This window comes from Musa acuminata, chromosome BXJ3-2, assembly GCF_036884655.1.
Source record: "Musa acuminata AAA Group cultivar baxijiao chromosome BXJ3-2, Cavendish_Baxijiao_AAA, whole genome shotgun sequence".
In the NCBI taxonomy this organism is placed as follows: Eukaryota; Viridiplantae; Streptophyta; class Magnoliopsida; order Zingiberales; family Musaceae; genus Musa; species Musa acuminata.
The window spans coordinates 28,260,156-28,275,818 of NC_088350.1; the positions used below are offsets into that span (position 1 = coordinate 28,260,156).

The following is a 15,663-nucleotide window of genomic DNA, read 5'->3' on the forward strand; positions in this document are numbered from 1 at the left end:
CATGTGTGACACACTGCATTGATTTTATGTTGGAGGATATTGAAAAAATTTCAGACACTAAGACTTTAGAAAGAGCAATCTTTGTCGTTGGATTTCTATAATCATACTGGGGTTTTGAACATGATGAGAGAATTCACAAGCAATAAGGGATTGGTGAGATATGGTGTGAACCAAGTTGCTACTTCCTTCTTAAAATTACAAACTATGCATTGTCAAAAACAAAACATAAAAAACACGTTTACCTCGGAGAAATGGGTGACAAGCAAATAGGCAAAAGAAGCGAAAGGCAAGAGGGCCAATGATATCATCTTAATGTTGTCCTTTTAGAATCTTATACTTCATACATTAAAGGTAATGACTCTCTTGTTCGAGTCCTTCGGTTGATATATAATGAAAGAAGCTTGCAATGAGATATATATTTATGAGGCTATGGATAAAGCAAAGGAGATGATTAAAAATCTTTAGATGGAAATGAAGAAAAGTATATGAACATATTTGCAATTATTAACGAAAGATAAAATTGTCAACTTCATCGTCCATTACATGTAGTAGGATATTATTTGAACTCATTGTTCTTTTATAAAAACAACTCCATTGAGTTTGATGCAAAAGTTATAAATGGGTTATATAAGTACATTGCAAGATTAATTTCAAATCTTGAGGTACAAGATAAGATTATACGTGAATTATCTTTATATAAGAATGTTGATGATCTTTTTGGAATTCCAATGGAGTTCAATCTAGGATAATAACATCCTCATATATTTATAAATTTATATAATTAATTTCATGTGTAATATGCTATTATTAATAATAAAGTAAATTTTGCAGCTGAATGGTGGAGTCTATTTGGAAAATCCACCCGAACTTACAGTAATTATCTATTAAAATTCTTAATTTGATTTATAATGGTGTGGGTAGTGAGCGAAACCGGAATGTCTTTGAGCATGTAAGGATCACAGAATATTTTTGTTTCAATTAATCTATTTTTTAAAAAAAGATGTATTAATATATTTTTAAATTATATGATATGCTAAATTCATACAAAAAGAAGAAATTAGTTAAAGCATCAATAATTATATGATCTAGATTATATAAAGTATAATTAGGCATTGAAGGCTCATCATGATTTGCGAAATAATATTGATCTAATCTCATTATAGACATTGATGATTCAAATGAATGGTTGGTGAGAGAAATGGGTGTGTGAACTTGCAAGATACCGAAGACGAGCTTGCATTTGAAGATGATAGCTTGACATGGGAAAATGTGATAAGAAGCTCAGGAGTTGGAGAATTACAAGCATATACAACAAGCTTCGTAACTCGATACGGTACGGTACGTATATATATAATATAAAAATTAATATATAAAATATAAAAAAATAATATAAAAATACAAAAAGGAGGCGTACGTTGCCTTGGCGACGTCACCTCCTTTTCTTCTCCTCGTCATGTCAGACGAGGAGAAGAACGAGGTCTTCTCCTCATCTGCGACGTTCGGTGAAGACATCGAAGGCCGTATATGTCTTCAACCTTCAGCGAAGAATGCGGCGAAGAAGAAGCTGAGCCGCCGCCTCTCCGTTACCTCCTGGATCAGGATCGTTGAGGTAGGACGACGCCGGATTGAGAAGCGTCGAGGTTCTCCTGATTCTCCCTCTTCTTTAAGCGCCTTTTCCCTCTTCTCCCTCGACACTTCTTCTTCCCTCGCTACAGCCAGGCTGATACCGCCCGATAGCGGGCGACGACGGTCGAAATCGATCGTTACCGACCTGTTTCGGGCGATAACGATCAAAATATCGACCGTTACCGCCTGATATAGCCTCATATCATCCGATACGGGGCTAGATCAACGGTATCGCCCGGTAGCGTGTGGTCCACGTACCGGTCTGCTGGCGGACCGATACGTACCGCCCGATACGGGCAGTATCATTCGGTATTGTAATCCTTGATATACAAGATACATGACGAAGACAAAAATGAGTACAAAAGCCTCAAGTTCATCTCCAGCTATTGTTGAAGAGAAGGAAACCTATTTTGATGAAGATGAACGAGAGGAAGAGAAAGATGATGATATGTTTGAAAATGACAATGTTGCTTATGATGATGATTAAATTTGATGCAAAATTTTATTGTTTTAAGTCTTTTTAACTTTTTTGTTATTAGAAGATGGATAATGTAACTTTGTATTTAGATCTTTTAATTTAATGTCATACTTTTATTTATATAGTCATATTTATCAATTGTATTATATTTATTTTATATTTTAATATTTCAAAATGCTTCGCTTCGCTTGGGCTAGCGCTTTGCGCTTTTTAAATCATTGCTAACACATTACTTTGCTCTAAAATTTTTTAGAGAGATCAATCTCCAACCAAGAATCGTTTATCAATTTTGGAGTAACTCTAACAAAGAGACATTCCTTCTATGGATCCATGTGAGTGTCACCAAGAACTCAACTTTATTGTAGATTGTTTTAGTAAAACATATGCAGTTGTTTAAGGAATCCCTTTAACCTATAAGAACAGTTCCCTTAATTCCTTGAATCCATTTAGGCTGCGCTACATCAGACAACCACATAAAACTGAGAAAGCATTTCTACAAAGGAATAAAAGCATGATCCCTTAAATTCAATATTAACATTAGACTCTTAGAGAGTCACTCTCTAAATCAAAATCCACTTCTTTGAAGATAGAAAAAATATATGAAAATTGTATCTATCAAAAGCTGAATTTTAATCGACAATTACAAGTCATAAACTCATGACTTTAAGGACCAACCTCTATGGACTGGATCAACCACGAGATCAAGAATAGATAAAGACTGTCTAGAATCAACCAGAATTTGTCTAGGTTGAACAATTGTAGTCAATTTCATGCCAAGATTGACTAACCGAGTCCAGTTCAGATCCCAATTACTCAAACCTTACTTGGTTTAGTACAAAAAATTAAAGAATTTTAAGCCACAATTTTCCTCAATACAAATTATTATTTAACAAATTTCACCGTAACAACATTGTGGAGGATTGACAGTCATTTCAAAATCTAGCTATAACGAAACCCCTCACTTGCATATATCCAACTTAAGGCTATGACCATACAACCACCAAAGGATGCAATCTTTAATGGGCACATATAGGTCCACAAAGACAAAATCCTAAGGTCAGTAATGATAAGATTAAGAATGGCCGAATAATTCGAATAGGAATGTTCAATATGGAATTGATTAATAAGTAATTTACATAAATCAAATTAGACCCATTCTATCTGTTAAGCCAAATTGTATGTGTGGAATGACATATATCAAATAAGTCTTGACATCAGATCTACTCCACATAAATCAAATTAGATCCATTCTATCTGTTAAGCTCAATGGTATGTGTGGAATGACAGATATCAAATAAGTCTTGACATCAGATCTACTCCTAGCCATAGCAAAATGCATATGAAACAACAGTGTTTTATGTAATTCACTTAAAGCATATTCATATTTTGTCAGTTTTCAAAAATTCAATAGTAATATAATTATACTGAGAATAACTTGAAGCTTCATAAGTTTATTCATCATCTTAATATACATAATACAACCAAAGTAAGCGAAGTAAGCAGAACCTGATTTGTGCATGCAACAAAATTGCTTGTAAGATTCCATGAAGTAATCTGCAATTCCCTCTCAATGTGTGATGCCCCTGCTAGAGCAATAGCTTCATCAGGAAGTTGATTCATTGCTGCAGAAAGGCCGACAGGATGAGTAAGCCGACTAATCCCCAACTGTTTTAGCCGGTAAAGACCAGATTGCATACTTTCATAAGAGCAGACCTGTTATAAGCAATGAAGTAAAAATAACATCATAGAAAATGACTTCTGCACAAAAAAATATTATAAATCAAAGACAAATAAAATTACAAATCCATTTTAAAACAAATGATGGAAAAGATCTAAAGATGAATTCAATGATGCTGACTAAGAGATATATCTCGACCTTTGACCAAAATATATTACCAAAAAGAGAAGAACACAAATAACTCACATTCTCAGGTGACAGAATCCTCCTCAGTTCTTCCTCTGATGGAATGCGAAAATCAACCTTCCTAACCCACAGTAGCTGTCCATTCGATCCCTTCTGAAAAGTTGCACGGTTCAAAACACTTTCAGAAATGACACAGAAGATGAAGAAATGATGCCACGGAAAAGAAGCAACTAACAAAAACGATTTGAGAAAGTTGATGTTATTAACTTGGAAGAAACAATACTTGCTTAACATGATAAGACCGCAGCAACACGCACAAACTTAGTAATACTACCGCTGACCTTTATATCAGCGCAATGTTTCAATCGTTTCCGCACAAAAGCATCGGTCAAGCCAGGGAACTGAGCAAACAATTCATCAGCTCGAATATGAGGAAGGATTCCTGGTTTCTCCTTTGCACGAAATTCCCTGTATACATATACTAACATCCTATTGACAAGATAATTCTGAACAGTTTTCGCTCCTGGAGAAAGCACTTCCATGTGAGGCTCCTGCAGAGAAACAACAAATAAATTTAGCTCGAGAATATAATTCAAAACAATAAAAATTGATCCAAGACACTCAAATCTAGTCGTTTATTAGAATAGTTGCTGAGTCATTTGTTCTTCTTCATCCATTAACATAAGTAACAAGTGATCTGATTGCTAAAATGAAATGGATAGGTAATACAACAAAAGTAATGAAATGGATTGGTAAAACTGCAAGTCTTAAGCATGAACTTCATATATTTAAACATGCGCTACATTACACAATTTGCGTCTTAGTGCTCCATGTATCTAAAATTGGTTGCTGAAGCTCATCAAAATATGATTCCCACCAACTATGAGGAACTCATATTGTTCCATGGTAATACCATCATGCAAGATGGTATAACAGAGTTTTCCCCAATCATGAGTGGATCGCAGAGAAGAACCACTGCTTTTATCTCTCACCAAGAGGTTGATAGTGATCGTTCATAGTTCCACCCAAGGTTCGCCGTACCGTACCGTACCGGCGTTTCGACCCGGGCTCGGTACCGGTACGGTACGGTATACCGCTCGGTACACCCAGGTGTACCGAGCACTGTAGCAGTGCTGCAGTGCTACAGTGCCCTGCTACAGTGCTCGGTACGGGCGGACCGGTACAGGGCGGTCCGCGTACCACTAGCCTGTCGGACCGGTACGTACCGCCCGTACCGGGCGATACAGTCCGGTACGGCAAACCTTGGTTCCACCAACATCTAGTCTTTCAATTCAGTAAGAAGAAATGTTCTCAATGGGGGCACTAAAATAAAATAAAAGTTCAAAAATTACAGATAAAAACATCTCTTATATTTAGAAGGTAAAATACATAATACTATAGTAAATTGAACTTGAGTTGCTCAACAGAGCGAAGAAATTCATAAAGCTAAAAATTCCTGAAACATCTGTCAAATTGAGTTCATCAATCAAAATTAACTGGTAAGAAAAAAGATACAACAACAATGCTCTAGTTTGACATTCAATTAGATTCAAAGACCTTAATAGGTCCCAAGTTATTTAAATTTAGTTGAGTTTATTAATTTGCACTATAAGGGTATGAGTTAACCAGATGTCAAGATAATTGCTAGCAATAAACAAGTATCAATTTAACAAATTCTTAATGACCAATCAGCATCTTTATTACCTATAATCATGAGCTCTTGCCTTTTTCTTTTTTCTGAGTTATCTAATCTTATGACACAGACCAAATAAAATCCTTCAGAATACAATTTCAGTTAGATATTTAAATCCACACAAAACTAAGGATTATGTTGAAGGATTCTTAACCCAGAAATTTGTTGATGTGGTTAACTTGGTGGAGCAAGTCATGTTGAACGCCAAAATGATCAACTAATACATTTATAAGAGAAACTGATCGTTTGATTGAAACTTAGCTTACTAATAAGCTCCAATGACACTAGATAATTCATTTTTAACAAAAGCAAGGAACTCTTCTGCTGCAAGAAGTCAGAACATATGTGAATTATATTTTAAGAAATAAAAAAAGGCGATGGGTACAACTGTATTCCCTCTTTCTCTTTAACTTTCCTTCTTCACCTTTCCGCATTTTTTCCCCCTATTCTCCTATTTTTGTCTTTTAGTTTTAATTTCACTCAGAGTACACAACACCTTCTGGTTGCATTTTTCTGTTCAGTCTAATCAAACTTGCTGTGTTTCATACTTGCCATACAACAATATTAGACCACTTTAAAAACAGGTAAATGTAACTCAAAACCTAATGTTGAAAAGATAATAATCCTAGATGGCAGAGAAAACTTACTTGCTGTCCAACAACATATAATTTATCAATCCGTCGAAGAGAAAGCATCCCCTTTGCTGAGCGAACCAACAGAAAATCTGTCGAAGACAACTTGTGAGGAAATACAGGTGCCCGATACATGTTTGTTTCAAGGCATGTTTGGCTGCATCCAGAGCCAATATCTCCAAGAAATGGAGACTTATCAGCAGGATCAAGAGTGAGCACAGTCCCCAGTCTATTGTTGCCATTCCGCAAGGATGAAGCTGTTTGATCGCCAGGTGCAGTTTTCTGATAATAAGTGCAGAGTCTAGCACCCATCCCAACATTTCCTAGAAGCAATGGTCTCTCTTCACAATATCTAAACATATAAATAAGAATGTCAAGAAAAAAAATCAAGGCAACATAATACTAATCTTCAGTTAATGAGTAAAGGATGGCTATCCTTATATATGAAGCAAAATTCAAACATCTAAACAGAATGAGAAACAGTCATCCAAAAGAAGAGAAAAAAAGGAACCGAGACAAGATTCCACAAGAGAGCACAAAGAGCAGACAACTATCCAAGCAAACTTTGAAATCTAGTATTGCACAGGTATCAGGATCTAGGATCTTAGGGCCACTTACTCCAAAAGAAAGACATGTCCATCTTTTACAGAGAGTTCAGATTTTTTTTTAAATGCCCCAGGAGGTCGCAGAGGTCTGTTTTCTCCAGGCAATTTTTGTGCCTTTGGCCACAAGTATATCCTAGTGCGCACAAGATGGAGCACAGAATTTGGCCGTACATCTTGCGCAGCAACAGTCATATGATCCTCTAGCTCTCTTCCAGAATAAAATACCTTAAATTTTTCTGATGGTTTAAGATCTGCAAAATAATCAGTTAAGGTTAGTGGCTTATAAAAAGGTTTGAAAACCTTAGCATTTAATTAGTGACTGAGAACAGCAGTATTAGCATATCAGAGATACAAAATAAGTCAAAAGAAAAATAAACAACATCATGACCATCGATTGATTTACTGCATAGCATACCCATGCCAGCTGGCACTAATATGTTAAGCTTACAGTACATAGATATAGTATGCCATGTACTAGAATAGGTTCCATGCCTGCTTTTAACTGCAGCTTACTCCTAGGCACATCACAAATAAGAAAATTTTAGTCAAATGTCTTGCTGAATACCAGCCAAAGTGGGTGTGGCAAACCCTACTAGCGTACAATTTTTTTCAGGTATTTTGGATTCCTCATCCTCTTGGAGTTCTTTGTCTGCACAGGGTTCTAAAAGGACATAACTATATTTCTTCAGATGGTTGGATTGACTGAAAGCTGATGTGGGTTATAAGGTTTTATGATATGCAAATAGCTCCATTCGCTATCATTTGTTTCAAGACTATATTCCACTTGTAATCTTTGGCATCACCAAACTGATTGTCTATATCACAATTGGCACATTTAACTAAGGATTGCAGTTTTAGATACTGAACCATGCTGGTTCATGACCGAACCACTGCAGATCCTCGTCATTCTAGCATACCGACACATCACATGGTATGCTAGCATATAGCACCATATACCATGGTACCAGGGGGGAGGGATGTGGAGAGGAGGGAGAAGAAGAGGAGGAGGAAAAGAAGGAGAAGTATCGGAGGTCCTATCGCTCTGTTAGCCTGCTCAATAACTCAAGGCTGTTTCCACAGTCCATTTGAAGCAATTTGAATATGCTGTTTTATTATCAAGGAATGTTAATATTGTTAAATGGAGCTTTCTTTCCAAAAACAAAAACAGAGAAGCTCATTGTCTGGCTAATACTTATAGAGTCCAACAAAGACCATTTTACAGAGGCAATGATTTCTCTCAGAACATTTTGTAAATCCTGCAGTACATATGCATACTGCTAAAACATGAATAAAGTAGTGTTTCCTCAAAAGAAAAAAAGGAAGAAAAAAGCATTACTCGTATACAAGTCAAAAAAACACTTAAATCCTTGATCAAATTATCATGCTCAAGGCAAACGAGACTAACCCAACTTCTTAGACGCTCGCAATTTGACAGCTGATAAAGTCTCCTCTGCATTAACATGAAGCTTTATTGATTTTCCCCCTAGGCTAATCAAAACCACTTTCATTGATCCATGGAAGCAAGGTGGACCTTGCGCTTTAGCAGCAATTGCATTATTATGAGGATACCATAAGGATTTTGGCCTATGAAAATTAGCAATTTCCTTACTGCAAAAACATCAACTATTATATTTGAGAAATCGATTCTAAAAAATAATGAAATCAAAATGATAAAAAAAGATTACTTCAATTAACATATGCATCACGTATAATCATTATTTTCTAGGATAAGCATATAACAAAATGATGGAAAAATCATCTAGATTAATGTATGCAACTCATATAATCATTATTTTCTAGTAATAAGACTTTTATTATTATATAACAAGGATTGGATGCATTTAACTGAAGCAAGATACTAATAATGAAACATGGTATAGTAGAAACTACGAGATAATTCGAAATGGTGGTGCTTTCTTTTAGTCGGTGCAAGTCAAGTTGACTAACATGGCAATGAAGTAAACATCAGTCAAATCCATATTGTGAATTATATTTGCTATTTAATGAGTAAATAAGCAGCTAGTGCAATCTATCACTAATTATAATGAAAATGACTCTAGCATGTAAATTATCACCTAAAAATATGCTTCATTTCTTAAAGTATGACTGTAATATACATCTCTAGTTGATATGTATACTTTTAATGCAGGATTCATGTTATTTATATTAGCAAACTAAATGGCTTATATTGGAAGTAGAGTACCATAATCTTTGAGATGTAGGTTAGACATTCTTAAAATCAAAACCATACAACAAGAGTATCAGAAAGAATAAACATCTAAAACAAAATCACTGATCACCCGACCTTTCTGCATATTATTGCCATTTAACAGCTCAAAAGAGTAAATATGTCCTAGTGATGAAGAAGCCACAGCTGTAACCACTATAGTGAAATAATAGCAAGGTAACACATCATAGAGCATCAAGCAGGAAGCTATAAACCATCAATTACAAATCATACTAACTGTTAGGTTGTCCAAATTATATTCCACAAAATGCTATTTATGATGTTCGTGATCTCTAGAAATCAAATTAGCATATATCGAATAGAAAAATTAAAGCATATGGCTAATGAACTTGACACAACTTTTAAAGATACAACTATAACTTCTTTGCTATCTAAAACAATGTGTAAATGAAATAGTTCATTTATGCCAACTCTTCTATTGTTCTCCTTGATCTTTGTGTCAGCTCCTGTAAAATACCTTGCAAAATGGAAGATAACTGTAACCACTAGTTAAGTTTCACTTTTAAAAGAAGTCACATGTCAAAAAAGAAGATACATGTAACTTCTAAAAGAAGTTACATGTCTGATAGATAAGCGAACGGACCATGCTTACCCTCAGCTATATACAGATATTTTTTAAAAGAAGTTACATGTCAAAAAATAACAGTAAGAAAAAATTAACCCTTTTCACATGGTTTCAAGAAAACAAAATCTATTGCTACAACAGTTTGCAACAGCAAGATAACCAAAAAGGTGGAGCTTGTTCTTACTAGCTCAACTTGGGCTTCATAGTCTGCAATTTCAAAGCAGGCACTGAATGCATGACTTTTAAGCTCAATAGAGTACGCTTTTTAGCATGTGACTTTGTTTGCTGGGATGTTTTCCTATTTGAATAATATTTATCATTAGAGATATTAAATTGACCAGCAGATGCCATTCCCTGACTATGAAGATCAAATGAGTCCTCCAAGAAAGACTGGGAAGAACGGTTTATCATCATAGCACCTGCATGAGAGCGAAGGTGGTCTCTTGCATTGTTGTCTAAAATCTCAAAGAGCATTTGATCATCTTGAAGGTCAAGAATAAGCTTTGGCTTGGGAATGTCCTCATCAGAATCCCAGATGACATTATCTAACCAAGACCCCTCTAGTAATTCCTTATTCAGCAAGGAGAGTTTGTTCAGACGTCCCAAAGCACCACTTTTGCATACTTCCTCAAACCTATTCTGGGTCATGGCTTCAGGAGAACACAAGATATCCCTTCTAGAAACTAATTCTGACACATCTGATCGTGATGGGTAGTTCGCTTCATATGATTGATTGTATCTTGAAATTGAGAAATTTCTGGAACCAAATGACTCCACCAAAATGAAATCCTTTGGCATATTAACATCCTGCTCAGCAACCTCAGCATCTCGCTGCAAAAATTCTTCTGATTTAGCATCATTGTTGGCTTCAACATCATGTTCAGTTGCTACACAACTCTCTGAACAACCATGACTAGCTTCAGGTGAATTACCCCAAACAATGTCATTTTCCCAGTCAAGCTGATCAAAAGGATAAAGGTCTGGACACACCGAAGATTTCCTCAGAAACATATTCAAATCAATATCATCCTTCATTGGCTGAGCAGAAAGAAACAGGTCCTTGTGTTTCTCATCAACACCAGACACTGGTTCTTCGACAAAATCATCAAAATCGACATGAGTAGAACCAGAATTCTTGGCATTGCTTAGATTTTGAGAAGAGCTCCTCAAGAAAGCCTCCTCATCTTCTTCAACAATATCAGCAACATCCAAGGTTCTTACACGCTCTGGAAGTTTTTAATAATTAAATAAAGTTCAACCAGGTTAAGTAAATGGAAATAGTCATTCAAAACCAGAGGACAAACCAAAAGAACACATATAACTAAATAAAAACAATAACTAAATAAAGACAAATTCAAACAAGAACAATAATGACATTGTAACAGGTCAATGCTATAAAACTGATCAAAGTTCCATGATGACCTAATGAAGATAAAAACATTGGGAAATAGCAGTTAACTACCCAGGTGTTCAGAGTAACAGGATTGTAGGAAACAATCTTGATTAAAGAAACGAAAGCAAGCACACAGTCTGCAGTTTGCTAACACTCTGGTTCACACAAAGTGAAAGATATTAGAGTTTTTCTATTGCAGGAAAAAAAATTACCAGTTGCAATATCAAGCAAAAATTTAACTACAAAATCTAAAAAATAGATTTGGTTACTTAAGGAAAATTTTAACACAATTTTAACATTAAACTTTTTCTTTCTGAATTTACTTCTGATCAAGGTTTCAAATAACAGTAAGACCGGTAAATATCCACCCATGGTTACCAGTCACCAAGGATCAGTGCTAGACCAAATCGGTTATTACCGATCAGTATTCAATATTTATTATTTTCTGAGGACAGCACGTGTTACAGGTTGGTGTACCACTCGTATATTGGTGCTGTATCAGTCCAATCAGTTGCCAAAGCTAGTACCATTTCGGTATTTAACATCTTACCCTTAACAAACCAATAATTAGAGAAGAAAATTTTATTCTAGCAAGCTTTCTTTCACTTAATTTCTGAAGGTATCATACAAAGCATAGGTGTTACAAAATTTTAAAAGACTAGAGACTGTTACCTATTGGGCGTTTCTGATGAACCTTTCTTTCTGGTTTTCTTGCAGGTTCGTGTCTACCAAAAATTTCAGAGAACCTCAATATCACCATACCATCCTCAATGCATAGCACAGGAAGCGATGTATCACCATGAGATTCAATCTTTTCTTGTTCAACGACAGGTTCCTTCCAAAACATGCAAACAAGCAGAAGAAAGGAACAATAAGGAGGCCATTGTGTTATAGCAAACATGTAAAGCTGAACTCAGATGATATTTAGATCCAAGAGCCTCTTGAAAACTCCTATATGCTACGCATGTAAATATGTTAGGTCTAGGTTAATTTTGTAAAGTAAATCAAAGAGTTTGAGACTATTGTAATTAAAGAACCTCAGACTCAGAAATATCACAAGTCTATGATACCTATGATTTACTTACTAAATTAATGTAAGCACTGTAAATCATAAGCTTTTAAAGAAAAGAAATTGACAAAAGAAAATATGAAAGGATTATTAATGCCTCCAATATTAAAATGTGTAACATAACAGCAAGACATAGATGGATCACCTCTAGATCACCCAATTCAAAGATATCAACATCTTCATCCGAAGACACAGCAGAGGCCAAGTTGTCATCTGAAGGAACCTCTTTCACTAAAATCAAATCCGACTGTTCGGCTGAAATAAAATAAATGGAATTAAATACAAAGCAGAAACATTAGGCCACTGTACAGGTTAGGAGAGAACAGAATAGGATGGATCATAAAGCAACAAGAAAACCAGTGTGCTTAGGAGTCTAGGAAGGGTCAAAGTATGTAGCCTTATACAAACAAAAAAAAGTTGTTTCCATGGCAAACTCTGGTCACATTGTATGTGAAGGAAAAACTATATAGAGGCACCGATGATTGCCCTCTGCATTAGCCTAAACAGGCTTTAGTAGAAATTATGACATGTTTGGACCATGATCACTCTCAGATACATTTCACACCAGTCAGCAAAATAGTCCAACCAGCTAACAATGACTATTAGTCCACTCATAATGCATGCAACTAAAGCAAGAGCCTAACATCCTTGCTCAGACTGACTGGACTAGGCCAAACCACTTACACTCTCATGCAAATATTAGATAATGGAGCAGGTTTGGCACCTCAATTTCCATCCTTTGATATTTGGATACTCATATCTTCAAGGGATTGTGAACATGCTTTATCAGTTAGCAACATATTAAAGTAATTTATTAAAACACAATACCTGCAGATACATTCAATGAATCAGCAAGAGAACCAAAACCAACGAAACTCTCCTTTTTGCAATTGTCGCTTTGAACAAATACTAGTACTTACAAAAGAGTGCTATAAGTCCTACAAAGTGAAATTAATTAATAATTTTAACACAGTTATTCCAATATGAATCAGAAGTGACAAAAATAATAAATGAGAAAGATGTGATCAGGAAATATCAATGAGAAAGTAAGAAAATAAGGTTTTTTTTTTACAGGAGGATAGTCAAGGGCATCTAAAACAGTAACAGATAATGTTGGATAATAAGAGAGGTAACACCAACTGATTTCTCTTCTTTTGACTAGGGGAAAATCAGTTAATTCCAAAATCAAATACATTGCATAGGTGATGTCTATCTCTATTTTCTGATCTTCCCTTTGATGCATAAAAAGAAAAAGTTCATTTGATTTGCTGTTGTCTTTCCCAAGCTTTCTATGGCTGCTTAGGAAAGTAATAGATGTCATAAGGGTTCCAACCGAAGATTCCCACACCAGATCTAATTTGAATCCTAAACCTTCTCTTTGCCTCCCACAGAAACTGTGCTTCATCAACATGTAAAAGAAACCAAAATTAAAATGAAAATGGCTTCCAACCTGTAAATCTGGAGATTCTATAAATTAACACATTAAAATATAATAGATAAAGAAAAGGCAGAGAAAGTCCTCCATGACATGACTTAGTTGATTATTCAATTACATGCTCTGCAAAGTAAATTTAATCACATTTTATTTGTAAGATGTGCATAACACACAGAAATACAGCATAAATGTACATAAACGGAACTTCAACTATACACAATTTATAAAACAAACATAAAAAGCCGATAGGCAATATAGGAATCATGAGAAGTAATAATACAGAAACAGGAAGTATAACCTGATGAAGCAATTATTTGAGTTTCAGTCTTATCTTCCACTTCCTCATGTTCTTTCACAGTTTCTTCATCCTCATCATAATTTTCTTCATCAAATACAGAGGCCTTATGGTCCAAAGAAACCAATAATGAACTGGAGGAGAAATATTCTTTTTTTGGAAGCAAGTGGTCTTCTTCTGTGGTGGCTTCAACCTCTGGCCCATCATATTGTTCATCAATGTCTTCGTAATTGATAGCATCTTCAGCCTTCTCATCATAATCTAAGTGGCAATGAAAAACAACCTGAAATTAAATTGCTTGAAGTGCCAGTTTGGATTCCACTATAATGTAAGAAGAAGTCATCCCTTGGACATCTTACTGGAAAATCTGCCCCTTCAGCCAATGAGCGACAAACATATGCATATGTGATGGTACATATTTTTGGCATAAACATACATAAAAATTTTCATTTATTTATAATTTTTTTCAGGTGAAATACCTGTACTGAACCTATGCATAAAACAATATATAATTTTCATGTATATGTGTTAAACGATTACCATACTGTATCATGTGGCATTTATGGATTCACAAAAGTCATCCATCACTATTTCATTTCGGATACAACTTCTGAAACTCAAACGATATCATAAAAACAAAATAGGTTTATAAACAACAAGTATCTCAAGTTGCAACAATGTTTAAAAAAACCCAACTCCAAATGTTAAAGATGTATCAAAAATTGAAATCTTTATTTTTCCAGATAACAATCTAGAAATTTGTACTCAAAAGTTTAAAAGCTTAAAATTTTCAACTATAAAGCAACAAACAACTGCAATGAGAATGGAACGTTTTACTTGTCCTGGTGCCAACAATAATATTTTCCAAAAAAATCAAACTTTACAAGTTATTATTCTTCATGAAGACTGACCTTGTTCAGAAGAAGCATCAGAAGGTGCTGGTGATGATTTAATTAACTACAAAAAAGAAACAATTTCAAAGAAATACACAGCAGCTTCAATTGATCTACACCAACATGTTTACATGATTAATCACAATGAGTGATCTCCAATATTGAGAATGGAGTTGGGAAGCTTACATCAATGTCAGTAAGAGATGGACCAAGCTTGTCAGCCAATGCAGAAAGATGCTCCTTTGCATCCTGAAAAAACGAAATAATCATTCCATGTTTCATATTGACTGCCTCTAAGTGAAAGTCAATATGATATTAGGATCAATAAAGAAAAAGGTGTACATATTTAGATACACAATAAATTAACATGAAAGATCAATAGAAGCTAAAATGCACAGGCAAAAAGCCTAAAAATCATACAAATATCCAAAATGGGCAACGATGATGCTGAAAAAATTAATAAAATATGTCACTGTCTTCTCATGTTTAAAGTTAGATAAAAATAAAATGTTAAATTTGCAAAATAAAGTTGTCTGCTATGGTCTTGTGGAGTACCAAAATCATTCCTGGTACTTGTTACATCAATGTGAGAAAAGCAACACCTGGCAGCATCCCGATTGTGTGACAAGTCATTAAGTGTATAAAGCTATTAAACCAAAGAAGTCAACTTCCTCAAAATTCAGAACTCCATGTTTCTTTGATCATTAAAAATTCATAAGGTATAACAGAAATATGAAGACACAAAACAAAACAATGGTCATCTGGAAGAACATAATGAAATCTCAAACCTTCATTACATTACAATAGCAACAAGGAAAAAAACATCCAGTAGTCAATCATCAGGAGAAAATCTACTGGTTAAGTTAA

At 34.9% G+C, this 15,663-nt stretch overlaps 1 protein-coding gene across 1 annotated transcript in view; it reads right to left on the reverse strand.

The window, feature by feature from the left end:
- LOC135630903 (transcription initiation factor TFIID subunit 1-like) overlaps nucleotides 1-15,663 on the reverse strand; it is a 28,415-nt gene that overhangs the window by 10,568 nt on the left and 2,184 nt on the right. The window contains exons 3-14 of the mRNA XM_065138201.1: nucleotides 14,983-15,045; nucleotides 14,815-14,860; nucleotides 13,907-14,164; nucleotides 12,319-12,428; nucleotides 11,777-11,939; nucleotides 9,896-10,937; nucleotides 8,304-8,506; nucleotides 6,912-7,149; nucleotides 6,309-6,645; nucleotides 4,310-4,519; nucleotides 4,029-4,121; nucleotides 3,611-3,817 (exon numbers count right to left, since the gene is read on the reverse strand). Coding sequence (XP_064994273.1) covers nucleotides 3,611-3,817; nucleotides 4,029-4,121; nucleotides 4,310-4,519; nucleotides 6,309-6,645; nucleotides 6,912-7,149; nucleotides 8,304-8,506; nucleotides 9,896-10,937; nucleotides 11,777-11,939; nucleotides 12,319-12,428; nucleotides 13,907-14,164; nucleotides 14,815-14,860; nucleotides 14,983-15,045 — 2,970 coding nt within the window. The remainder of the gene's footprint in view (nucleotides 1-3,610; nucleotides 3,818-4,028; nucleotides 4,122-4,309; nucleotides 4,520-6,308; nucleotides 6,646-6,911; nucleotides 7,150-8,303; nucleotides 8,507-9,895; nucleotides 10,938-11,776; nucleotides 11,940-12,318; nucleotides 12,429-13,906; nucleotides 14,165-14,814; nucleotides 14,861-14,982; nucleotides 15,046-15,663) is intronic.